General features: G+C 43.0%; 1 protein-coding gene across 9 annotated transcripts in view; it reads right to left on the bottom strand.

Annotated features, from left to right (window-relative positions):
• Positions 1-12,918, bottom strand: part of SAMD4A (sterile alpha motif domain containing 4A) — a 211,673-nt gene that overhangs the window by 49,530 nt on the left and 149,225 nt on the right. For 7 of the 9 annotated variants that reach the window (XR_009223672.1, XR_009223673.1, XR_009223674.1 and 4 more), the window contains one exon: positions 1,816-2,079. The exons of the other annotated variants lie outside the window; for them this stretch is intronic. Coding sequence is in view for 3 of the 7 variants with exons in the window: in XM_058566956.1 (XP_058422939.1) it covers positions 1,816-2,079 (264 nt within the window). In the remaining 4 variants the exon portion in view is untranslated. The remainder of the gene's footprint in view (positions 1-1,815; positions 2,080-12,918) is intronic. 9 annotated transcript variants of the gene reach the window in all.

Here is a 12,918-nt window from a genome sequence, read left to right as displayed (position 1 = left end):
CAAGGTGTACATTAAGGCTTAAAAAAAAAACAAAACAAGAATGAAAACAAAGTAAAAGGATAAAAGAAAGAAAAGAAAACAAACCAAACAAACCTCCTACAATCAGACAGGGGCACCAGCACTCCTCTCTGGGAGAGGTCTGTACCCTGGAGAACACCTTCCCCCAGGATCCCCCTTGCCCTTCAACACAAAGGCCAAGGCCTCCCTCCCACAGTTACCAATTAGGACCGCCCATGCGCCTTCCTGGAAACATGCCACCCAGACACTCCACTTTGCCAGGAAAGAAGCTAGTCCAGAGCGACAGCTGTCTCCACCTCCCTTGCTCCCCCAGGGACTTGGATGCCCCCGTGAGAGATGCCCTGCAGGCTTACCTAAAGCACAGCTGAGCCTCACCTGCTACCCTCACTTGGGGCTCAGCTGCTTGAGCACATAACCACGTAGCATAAACCTAGAAATGGGTTTTGCTAGTTCTCCAAAATTATGACGCATTCTCCCAAAAACTGTGAAAGAGAAAGAGGACACACATCCCCTCCATGCCAAAATGAGCCATTGCTTTTGCTGCCTGTTAAACACCTTTAAAGACCCATTTGTATCATCAGAGGAAAACATCGAGACACATCCCACTCTCTCTGGGCACTCAGCACAGGACCCCCCACAGGATGGGGGGGTGAGGAGAATGCAGGCCTAAGCAGCTGAGACCAAGATTCAAGGAATGTACCGGGGAAGCAGCTTCATTCCTCTAGTTGACAGGCTCCATTTCTTAGCCTGGTCCTCTCTTATTGCTGGCACCTGGGCAGTTGGGGCGTCTTTCTATGCCAGGCTTCTGTGGCGGGGAGCGGACTTGGTATAGAGCCTCCTATGTCAACATCGATCCTTTTCAAGAAAAAGATCAGAAACAGCAAAACCTCAGGACTATTAATGCCAACAAAGAGAGTGCTCTCAGAGCCTCCCCCAGCATTATAGTCCCAGAAGCATGACTAGTTATTGTTTCTCCATCTAAAATTGTTATTAGTGTGTCTCTGATGAGCAGCTTTCCCTAAGGACTTCCCAGCCCTTGAACAACTGGCATCTAAAAATATAGAATGCTCATATCCTCTTTGAACCTATCATGGGTAATTTGGAAATCTCTATCTCCTGATGAGTATCTTTAGAAGAGAGTAGATTTACAGGGCAATGTAGGAACATTTATTTATGCTGCACAAAAGGCCTTTATCACCCATATGCAAATTTGTCATCAGGCTCAAAACACTGTCAGAGATTCTCAGTGGTATTTTCATGTCCCTTAAACAGATGCAGAGGAAAGGGTTTAAAAGTTTCTTTGGATATCAAAGGAAAAGGGAGAGAGAAAGGAAGCACTACTACAGTTCTGCACTAGCAGAGATTTAACAAAAGATCCTATGGTTTGCTTCGCTAAGTTATTGACTGTTCTCTGGCCACGGCAACCAGGTAGAAGACTAGGGCAGCTCAGTGTCTTTATGAACAGGACAGACAGAGGAGGCATGTGCAAACAGTAGATCCTATCACTGTTAACTGTCACTCATTTAACTGTCTGCAAGTCACTGCATTAAAAAAAAAAAAAAGATGTTAACCTCTCTTGCTCTGGTTCCTGTTTCGAGGTTTTGGCAAGAAGCCCTGAAGGGGAATCCGAGCCCTCTCTGCCATGGTCAAGCCTAGGGCTCTGCTGGGATGGGTCAAGTGCATAGGCCTGGGGAGGGGGGTGCTCTTTCTTTCTTGCTGACTACCTCTCTTTTTACCCTTCTGACTCCAAATAAGGGACGGACTCTGTTCCCAGTGGTTTCTCGTTTAGTCACTCACCTTTCATACCACTACCTTCTTCTTGGAATGTGTTACGAGCAGTGGTCTGATCTTCTAAGTGTTCACTCCCACCACTTCCTGAAGAGGCTACACTGCTTTGTGGAGACAGGGGGGCATGATCGGATGGGAGGCACTGGGGTCCTCTAGCTCGTAAGTCCTCATGAGACATCCATCCATGTCCTAGAGGCTGGTTTGGCACATTCATGGGTGGGGTAAGGGACACAGATCGTTTCAAAGGGCTGTGGTGTGCCTGGCCTGAGAGAACTGGAAAAAAAAAATAAAATGAAATAGGTTATTCCCCCCCCTTTAGTCTGGGCCACAGAAGAACCCATAATACCTTTTAACCCTGAGAGATGCCCCTAACTGGCTTACAACTTCATCAGTGGTCATGGCACATTGAATACAGGCCTGGAATGGTCCTTCCCTTCCAGGTGGTTAAAAAGGATGCTATCTGTACCTCTTGGTGGGTTGGGTTCTTCCAAGGAGGCTACACCCACAGTGCCCACACATCAGGCCCTAGCTTTCATGGGTTTTAGTTCTAACTCTAGAAATCAGGATTCATAGCAGTAGGCTCATAAATCAGGTGAGGCTTGACAACCTGGCAAAGTGGCCATCTGGCAAGAGTGAAAAGAACGTGTGCTCGACAATTTTTTTAAACACACAAAACCTGGCATTACCCGTGTTGTTAGGAAGGAAGGGCAGGCAGGCTGGTCACATCTGGAATCTTTGCTGGGCTGAACTACAAGAAGGTGGACTAGTTCTTCCAACTGAGAATCAGAGGAGCTATCAACTCTGAAGAGGGTGCAGGCTCAGAGAGGGGTCCCACTGCTAAGCGGACCTCAGGGAGTGGGACACCGGCAGCTGTGTGTGAAAGGGCTGATTCTTTCCTTTGGCTTCACAGGTTAATGCCAAACTTTGTATTGAGAACACTCCCAGGTAACAAGGCTGTCATTCAGAAGGCGGGGGTGCACTAAGGAAGCGGGGATGGTTTACCAGCACATCCAGCCCTTCACACAGTGTTGCACAGTGGGCCACATCTGCGGAGCCGCCATTTTTAATTTCTTTTCCAGAAAACTAGGAAAAAGCAACAAAACTCACATAACTAGCCAAATTAAACTGAGGTCATTCAAGGGAGGGATTTAACCAAAATCAACACCGAGGGAGCCGACATTACCCTTGGTTGGTTTTTCTGGGAGTGTAAAGTGACAACTTTACAAAATAAGTCTATTCATAACATTCTCTCAGCACTGGCTCCTGACAGGTCCAGTTTATTTTGACTGCTGCAGTGCTAACACGGAACTGAGCCATATGCATTTTAAAACATTTTTCAGGGAAGCCACTAAGTTCCATCTCAGGCTCTATCGCCTCCAATAAGGTATTTCTCTCCTAAGTCCAGACTAGTGCTCTTTTGTTGGTGCTAAATCTTTCTGTGTTTTTCAGTAAGCAGATCTGACATCCCAATGTAAGAAGGTCTGCTTTTTATTAAATTGCATTTCTGGTGGGGTGGCACCCACATAAAGATCTGGCCAGCGGATTACCTTGCCCCCACTTAAAAAGATAAAGACCAGAGTCAAAAGGCTAGGTGTTTCCAAAAAGTGTGTTTGGGGGCAGTAGTGGTGCTGGTAGGCTGCTCATAGTCAGCCAGCATTAACCAGGCCTGAGAACAACGGGGCTCACATATCTGTTGTCACTGTTTCCATTTGGCTTGATGTGGCCCGAAGGGCAGCCTTGTGTGTGACGAGGGCACAATCAGAAGAGCTAGAAACTTCTTTATTAACAAAAAAGGGAGGAAAAAAGGAAGTTGCCAAGTTTAGTATCTGTAACCTCAGAAATGTCTAATTTGCGTAGCTTCTATCAAAGGCAAGGAATTATCATCTAACTTAAAAATATGGAAAGGGAACATTGTTTTAAAAAAATTGTCCCTAACAGGCTGAAACAGCTTGCATTTCCAGTAAATAGACTAGGGAAGAAACTATTTTAAAAGGCTCCCTGTAAAATGCATTGCTACCTTGTTGGATCAGAATTAGCCAGAGAAAAAGTAGGAAAAAAAAAGCAGAAAAATAAAAAATAAAAAGGAAGCAGCAGCAAAAATGAAGAGAAAAGCCAATAGGAAGAAAAGCCAGACATCCAGAAAATCCATTTCATTCCTGTCTAAGTATTTATATATAAAATTGGTCAGATGTGTTTAGGGCTGCCCCAAGTGTGGGGGCATGCCAGCTTAGATGTTTTTGATTTCTGGTACCTCTGCAACCATTTCAGAATATCTTGTAGCTGCTCTGCATGGTGCCAGCCAGGTGTTCACTAAGTGGAAATGGGGCTCCTCTTCACAGCCAGGATGACAGTGGGCCTGAAACCATAACAACAGGCTTTGCCAAAGAGAGACACACAGCTTAGAGTGGGCAGAAGCCTCAGCACCTACCCTGGTTAGAGTTGGTAACTGGATCCCTAACCATAGGTGGTCAAACTGCTAAGAGTGTCCCTATCTTTGGATGCTGAGAACAATACAACACATATATAGCAGCTGAATTCCATTATTGGATGGAGCCAATTTGCTTCTTTCTACCTAAAGTTTTCTTAAAATCCATGCCATCTCCCCACTGATGGGCATCCTCGGGGAGGCTGTCCGTATCCAAGGAATCCACTAATTATTGAGAATGGAACTAAATATTTACCTAACTTAACGGGACTTATAGGGATTTATTCATAGAAACCTACACCCATTTCTTCATATATTCCTGAGCTCGACTAAGTCACAGGTGGTATGGCATGAACTTGGCTCTGCTTCTAATAAATCAATTGTACTCGAGGTGCCAGGGCCTTTTCCCAATGACTTTCTACTAAAGGCCCCACTGTCTGTATCATAAAAACTCCCACAGCTGGCATCAAACTCAGAAATGTCTCCTTAGAGGTCAATCTGCCGTATCAACCAAGCAAAACGCCTCACACTAAGCTTCTGATCTGCAGAGAGGGCCATAGGTTTAGAGCCAGGCCAAATGCCATACCTAAATCAAAGCCACATCATGCCAGGCAAATGCCTCATTTCTCCAAAGAAACTGAGGCCCAGTGGCCATACAGGCTCGTCTGCCTGTGGGAAGGAGACTGAAGCAGGTGATAGGTGACTGGCCAACAGGGCCCTTTGGGGTGAGGACAAACCTTCAGATAGAGGTAATAGTGACCACAAAGTCCATTTTGTTACTTTGTGTGCTGGAGTGCTGTGCAAAAGTGGCAGAGGAAATATTTATATAAATGCCATGGGCAGAGAGAGTGCAAGACAATGGGCCACACAGCTGTGGAATTGACGGAGTGGCCAGAGGCAGAGTATCAATAGTTGTCCCATTGCGTCATTGTCTTTTTTTAACCAAAAGAACTCATCTGAAGTGATGATAAATAGAGGGAGAATGGATACTCAGGCAAAAATAAATAAATAAATAAATAAAATTCCTTCTCTGACGAGTCAGGAGGGGAGAGCAGTGGAAACAGACTTCTGAGAAGCGTTCACACTGTGTCAGCTCCCTCAGAACGACTCTCGCTAGGGGCAGACCCTCTGAATGTTCTCGCTTGCTGACTGCTGTATGGCAGACAACGGCTATCACTTCATTCAGACTTAAGCTGCCCCAAAGTCATATTCAAATGCTGCAGAATTACGTACCCCTTGAAAAAATCTCAGTATAGATTAGGAATTGGCAAGTTCCAGCAGAATTGAGGTCCTAAAATTATATTGCATGTATGACTTTAAACTGAAGCTAAAACTTAATACTGTTTACAGTCGATTCAATATTGCTTGTATTTTTAAAAATCTCTACAGAAAATTTCAGGTGTGAACACATACATATGTACATACGTATGTATGTGTACATATGTGAATACAATATTGTAACTTCTGGAACATTTATAAATTCAAGTGAACCAAAAATAAATAATAAATATTGAGTAAATCTAGTTGAAATATGGAAAAAGCAGCTAAAAATCATCTTGCTACAGCAGGCGAGCAGTGTGATGGGAGTACAGAGGGTCCTATAATCTGGCAATAAACTCCGTCACACCTTCATGGCCAGCCAGCTCCTCTGACCTCATCTAACCTTATAACTTCTTTTTCATCTCCAAGCATCTTTAATGAGATGCCTTTCAACGCCTTTTTAGCGGAAAATATGATATCTGGCTCTGGGTTCTGTTCTCTTAAGTATTTTCTTGAAAGCCTGGATATCAGATTTCTTTCCCTTCTCCTTTGACCAACCTTGCCTTTGTCTCGATTTTTCAGTATTAAAATAAGATTCAGGATCAGACTTTTCAGGATAGACTCTTAAGAAAATTAGGTAAAACTACTTTTTCTGCTTCCTAATATGACAAATGGCAAATACGACATATGACAAATATGACAAATAGTTTATGGAAAGAGGAAGGTTTGGGATATTGGCCCCATTGTCTCCTTGGCTCACTGTCAGGTTAAGCATTATACCTCACTGTCCAGGAGAGAAGTGATCCCCATTACCGAACAGTCCAGACAGCTGAAGCTTGACTCTGACACTGAAACTTGATCCTAACAAACTTTAAGGGAGATCTTTCAAAGATACATTCCATACATCTCTGTTCTTAAATGTTCTTGAATGCAACTTATGTTTTAAAAATTATTGTTATGAGCATAGATTCCTAAGTTCTGAGCTGTAGGTCTCCAGGTAGTGGAAGGATCTGAGAATCCCTATGTGCACCAAGTCTTGTTAGGAGATGAAATACTGCATTATGAATGATTTTTATATGGACGTAGACAGTATTAAAATTAATAAAAAATTAAATGTTGCTGAATTCATAGCTCTTTTTGTCATTTTTTTCTATCAGCAGATTCAAAGTACAATTACTGTTTTATGGGGATCCCAATTTTTTTATTTGTTAAAAACTTGAGGCCTGAACTCAATATATGATAGAGATGGTTATTCTCTGCTACCTGTGTTGAGTGAGGCTTGCATGAGCAATACAGGTGCCTTAGGAACTCGTGTGCTTAAAGTCTTCTGTATGCCTTTCATAGTTAGACTACTCCTCAAATTCAGCCAACCATTGCTTCTCCGTGCTACCACTGTGCGTTTCCACCTACTTCCAAGTTAACATTTTGTTCTAAAGCCTATAATGTAAACTGCTGAAGCTGACTTCCTTTTGAACAAGGGCATTAAGTATTCCCATACTCCTTATGTCATCCTCTTTCATCAAACCAAATAATCTGTCTTCTCAAACCAAGGCTGGGCTCTGTACCCTCATCAGGCCCTGATGAGTTCAGGGCATGGACAGGATTTGCAATTTTCATCTTTTCTCTTCATCTTTCTTTCCTGCTTAGGCTAGTCTCTCCATTTCTAATTCAAGAAGCTGTCCTTCTCACAGAAAACCTGAGCTTCATTAATTTTTCAAATTGTAGATGCTCATGTGATAAAACTCAATCCAATTGCTACCACAACTAAACTTTTCAAAAATAATTCCCTCTAATTTAGAGATTTTTAACAAGTAGAATGAGAAAACTAAGCGCTTGCACATTATTTTAAAATATTACCTTAGAATTTCTTTCCTGAATTAAAAGGTCTTGGCCAATTCCTCACCCTGGTGATACATGCTGTGTGTGTCAACACGCTATGACAAAGGGAGTATTCTACTTAGACGTTGCTATTGGTGTACTTTAACAATATTTTCTAGACCTACTCCCAAAAGAAATCCAGAAGTATCAGGAGAACCTTTGTTGAATACACCAATTTGAGGGCTCACAACATACTATTCTTAAGTTTTGCTGCAGGCGATGGTTTGACACTCGTCAAGTGTAAAGGAGAAAAAGCTCAGCCCACCAGCAGCTACGAGGCTGTTGTTTCAGAGCTATCGGGGAGTGTTCCTGCCCACCCCTTAGGTCTGGGCCTGCTCACCAGGCATGTTCAGGTGCCACACCGAGGATTTCTTCTGAGAGCACTGATTTCAGAGCATCTAAGGAACTGCTACTAAAGGCTTTCCATTTTCAAAGAGTAGAGTTCTGCTAATTATTCATACCACTTGTATGAATAATTCAGGCATTTGGTTTAAAAAAAAAAGTCAACATTTTAGCAAAGCTCAGTGATGAAATGACATTAGACCCCGGATTCCTCTTCTTTAGTTGGTTTTGTGGTGCCACACCAGTAATCTGAGGCCCTGTGGTGGGAATCTTTGGGGAAAAATAGATTAATAGTACTGCAAGAATACATTAAAAGGAAAAAAAACCCCAGAGTATTTGATCAATGACATCATGCAGAAAAAGACAAAATAACACCAGTCACATTTACAGCCAGGGACATGTCTGTGTAAGGGGACATGGGGGTATTAATTACTAAGGTTAAAATTAACATGCTCTGCCATCATTGCTTCAGAGAACAGATTAAAAGCAATCTGGGAAGTTATACACCTCAACTCTGCATGCATGCTTTCTGCTTCTTGTCCAAAGGTTTGGAAAACCAGCGCCCACAACACCTGGACACCAGAAGACGATTCCCCCAATCAGCTTCAGATTCTACCTCATTCTGGGGGAAGAAGAGAGAACAGGCTACGAACAGAGATGCGGTTGGTGGACAAAGCATTCTCGACGAGCCCAAGGAGGAAGCCACAGGCTCTCTGGGAAGAGAAAGTGTATGCATGCCTACACAACAAAACAGAACAAAGGGAGACTCGAGAAGAAGAGAAAGCCCAAAAGAACATCACAACAAGGTTGACAAATACACATGGCTAAAACTCCTTTTCCTCATTAACTCTCATTTTCATACAGTATTGAAATGAAAGCATTCTGATGCAGGGAAAAGCACCTGAAGAGGCTTTTCCAATAATGTGGGTCCTTGTCACTGGTGTCGGCTCTTACTGCTTTACAGATGGTTCAGCCCACGGACAGAGCAAAGACGCATGTTTCTGCCTTCACGTCATCACTTAAGCATTTGGGCTTTCAAGAAGTAAATTAGAATGGTTCTGGCAGACTTTTATTGCTGCATTACTCTTTGGTACATTTCATTTGTCCTCTTTTGTCAGTTTCTATAATGGCAAAACTGGATGTCATCCAGTAGAGAATCTATTTTAGATAACTGATGTTTGACTTTACATTGCCATTATTTATGAAATAAGTTAGACAAGAAGCCAATATACACATTTTGTAGAAATCAGTAGAATCTTACTCACAAGTTTAACTTCAAAGCAAGCAGACCTAAAAGGAAACTGTCCCGATACTCTCATACCATTCTATCAAAACCAGTGACATCAACTACGGAAGTAATTGGACACCGCTGAAGCAGATGTTTAAGCCAATTCCAGGGACTGTGGGATGAAGCCAGCCATTTCTGAAGTTCCTGTAAGCCTGGGCTAACTCCCACTTTCCTGCACTGTGTTTCTTTCATATCTATAGTTATATCTATGTGTACTTAACCCCCAGGTTTGTCCTTGGAATTTGTACCCACATCGAGAGTGAAGAGATGTCCAGAAATGAGTTTAGACAGAACTGCAGAATTTGAACCATTTTGTTTATGATACCAAGTAAAGAAAATAATTGAGTCAACCAAGTGACCAGGAGAAGATTTAGGTGGATATTTCCTTTCTCCTGGTCCAACATATCCATAAAAATGCTCAGTCCCTGTGTTTGAGGAAGAGAGAGAGTGGAGAAACTCAGAAAAGAAACGTTTGAGGACAAAACTTCCCTCCTACCCCTTTCTTAAAAGATAATTCTCCATTTGTAACTGCTGTTACCTCGGCTCACATGCCTGTCCAGAAAGTGCTTCTTAGGCTCACACAAGGCAATGTCGTCCTGGGTTTAACAACTCCTGGCTGCTCACTGAGCGTGGGTACCAGCAAAGCAATCCAAGCCTGGAACTCAAATAGCCAGGGTTTCATGATTGAGCAACAAGTCCCCTTCAGAGCATCAGTCCCAGACCCATGGCCAGAGGCGCTGAACAAATCATCAGGGTATCTTTTCATACCTTGACACCACTAACAACACTTTCCAGAGGAGAAGCGAGTCAATCACTTGAAAGGGCCTAACAAAGGATATTTTATTTTATTTTATTTTATTTTTGTGTGTGTGTGTGAGGAGGACTAGCCCTGAGCTAACATCTGACGCCAATCCTCCCCTTTTTTCTTGAGGTAGACTGGCCCTGGGCTAACATCCGTGCCCATCTTCCTCCACTTTGCATGGGATGCCGCCACAGCATGGCTTAACAAGTGGTGCGTCGGTGCACGCCTGGGATCCGAACCTGTGAAACCCAGGCTGCCGAAGCAGAGCGCGCACACTTAACCGCTTATGTCACCGGGCCGGCCCCAACAAAGGATATTTTAAAACCTTGTCTACTAACTCATGTCTCGAGCTGAACTACAGGCAAAGTCTTTACTGTCGTTGGAGCTTAAAGGCTCCCAGATAAGAGGGCAAGGTGGCTCTTAAATGCAACAGCACTGATTAGGCAAGGATGGGCATCATTAGGAGATGCTTAAATCCTACTGCCACCAGGGTCTCAACTTAGCACCAGCCAAATGCACGACCGGTGCCAGGCTTTCTCTGAGCGTGAAACTCTGAACTTTGCCTTGATCAAACAACAATCTTTTTTCTTTTCTTTCTAGTGTTAGGAGAAGGGTTATAAGTAATTAGAAATGTCTTATGTAGTCCTCACTAATTCTTAACTTAGCTCCTTGATTAAAAAAAATGAGAACTGGAGATTCTCAGCATTGTGACTAGCAGGGCAATTGACTGAGTAGGGAATTGGTTCTGCTTTTCATTAAAACATTCAATCTAAATGTCAAATGTAACAATACACATAAATTACCATTCAAAAAAACCACAATTTGAGCTAATACTGCTAATGAGATGATATTTTTGGTTAATTAAGAGAAATTGGAGGGTTTAGGCTCTCCTGGCTTCTTAATAATATTTGATGGAATCACCATCTGATTCAAGACAGGCTATTGAGGCTTCACATGTCCCAATTCCCATTTTCGCCTCACCTTCCACCTCTTCTCAAATTCTCGACGTGCACAACCTGATCCTGTGGGTGCTGGAACATGGTGAGACTGGTACTGTGTTTGTAAAATTGATTTACTACGGTCGGTAATTACACACAACAATTTGCATTTTTGGCTTGGCACTGCATTTTCATCTAAACTGTACCGTTCTGCTCTACCCAAGAGATATAGCATTTACGTAATTGCTCTCAACTCATCTACATGGGTATTACGAACCAGTCCCACAATAACACTTCCAGAGACACTGCAAGCCTGAGGTTCCTGGCATAATTCAGGCCCCAGGACTGTTCTATAAGGACAGGAATTAAACAGCACTCATGGCTGTCTAGAGACTTCAGATCCCCGTAGCAAAGAGAACAGGCCGTAGGGTGGTCCGAAGGGCTGAGATGAGCCCAGACGCCAGCTCAGATCCACAGTTCAGCTCCCTTTACAACTCGTCTGCTTCTGGGTCCCCCTTCAGTGGTCATACAAACTGTAGACTGTGTGTATGTTCCTCTGTTACATCTCTTCTCTACCATTAATCTCATTATTCACAGATTCTGTATTTGTGAATTCACCTACTTGCTAAAAATGTATTTGTAACTCCAAAATCAATACTTGCAGCATTTTCATGGTTATTCACAGATATATTCAGAGTGGCAAAAAATTTGAGTCCCTGATGCACATGTTCCCAGCTGAGGTCGAACAGACTTTGCTCTGCCTTCCTGTGTCAGCTGTCATACTGTAAACAGGTGTCCTTTTCGAGGTCTGGCTAGTGCCATGTTTTTCTAACTTTGGTGTTTTTCATCAGTGATTTTGCTGGTAAAAATGGCCCCCAAGTGCTGAGGTGCTGGTTCGTGTTTCTAAGTGCAGGAAGGCTGTGATGCACCTTATGGAGAAAACAGATGTTATTATATAAGCTTCTTTCAGGTGTGAGTTACAGTGCTATTGGCCTTGAGTTCAGTGTTAATGCATCAACAATATGTATTAAATAAGATATCTTTAAACACACATAAAGCCAAGTCGTGTGTTGAACAGTTGATGAAAATGTTGTGAGGCTGGCAGGAACCTAACCCTGTACTTCCCCTAGGAGCAATGGGTCAGTATTTGCTAATTCAGTGTTCACGGTGACATTACAGAATGAAAGTACTGCAAATAATAAGAATCGACTATATGTATATATTGATACGAAATCCTCGTTCCACCTCCCATCCTGTGACATTTTGGTCACATTTGCCACATTTTTGTCTTAGGCTAGTGGTTCTCAATCTTGGCTGCATATTCAACCCCCTTGGAGCCTTAAAAAAGAATCCTGATGCCCAGGCCCCATCCTAGGCCAAGTACAGATCTTCCTTGATTTACGATCTGGTTACATCCCAATAGACTCATCTTAAGTTGAAAATATTGCAAGTCAAAAATGCATTTAATCCACCTAACCTACCAAACATCACAGCTTAGCCTCGCCTACCTTAAACGTGCTTAGAACACTTACATTAGCCTACAGTTGGGCAAAATCATTAACATAAAGCCTGTTTTATAATAATATGTTGAATAGCTCATGTAATTTATTGAATATTGTACTGAAAGTGAAGAACAGAATGGTTGTCTGGGCACGGATGGTCGTCAGTGTACCAGTTGTTCACCCTCATGATCAGGCGGCCGACTGGGAGCTGCAGGGGCTGCCGCTGCCCAGCATCACGAGAGAGGATCATACTGCACATCACCAGCCTGGGAAAAGATCACAATTCAAACTTCGAAGTATGGTTTCTCCAGAATGCATATTGCTTTTGTACCATTGTAAAGTTGAAAAATTGTAAGTGGAACCATCGTAAGTCAGGCACCATCTGTGATTGAAAATCTCAGTAGTGGGTCAGAGCACTGGTCCTTTGAGATGCACCTGGGTGGGTTAATAGCCAGCCAGGGCTGAGAATCACCGCCTTTAGCTGTCTTCTTGCCTCAATGTTCCCCCCAAACTCTGTCCCACATCACAGACATCGCAAACCTCCCCAGGCTGCTGCTTCTGGCTGGTCTTAATAAGATGCCCCAAAAGAATGAGCATCTTGTTTACTTTTCAAGTGGTTTTTAAAAGACAAAATACAAATCATTGCATCTCCCACCAATATCTTGTTTGCTTTGGGT

The sequence above is a fragment of the Diceros bicornis genome, chromosome 24 (genome assembly GCF_020826845.1).
Source record: "Diceros bicornis minor isolate mBicDic1 chromosome 24, mDicBic1.mat.cur, whole genome shotgun sequence".
Lineage (NCBI taxonomy): Eukaryota > Metazoa > Chordata > Mammalia > Perissodactyla > Rhinocerotidae > Diceros > Diceros bicornis.
Note: the sequence above shows the minus strand (reverse complement) of the source record. Positions and strands in the feature narration are given on the sequence as shown.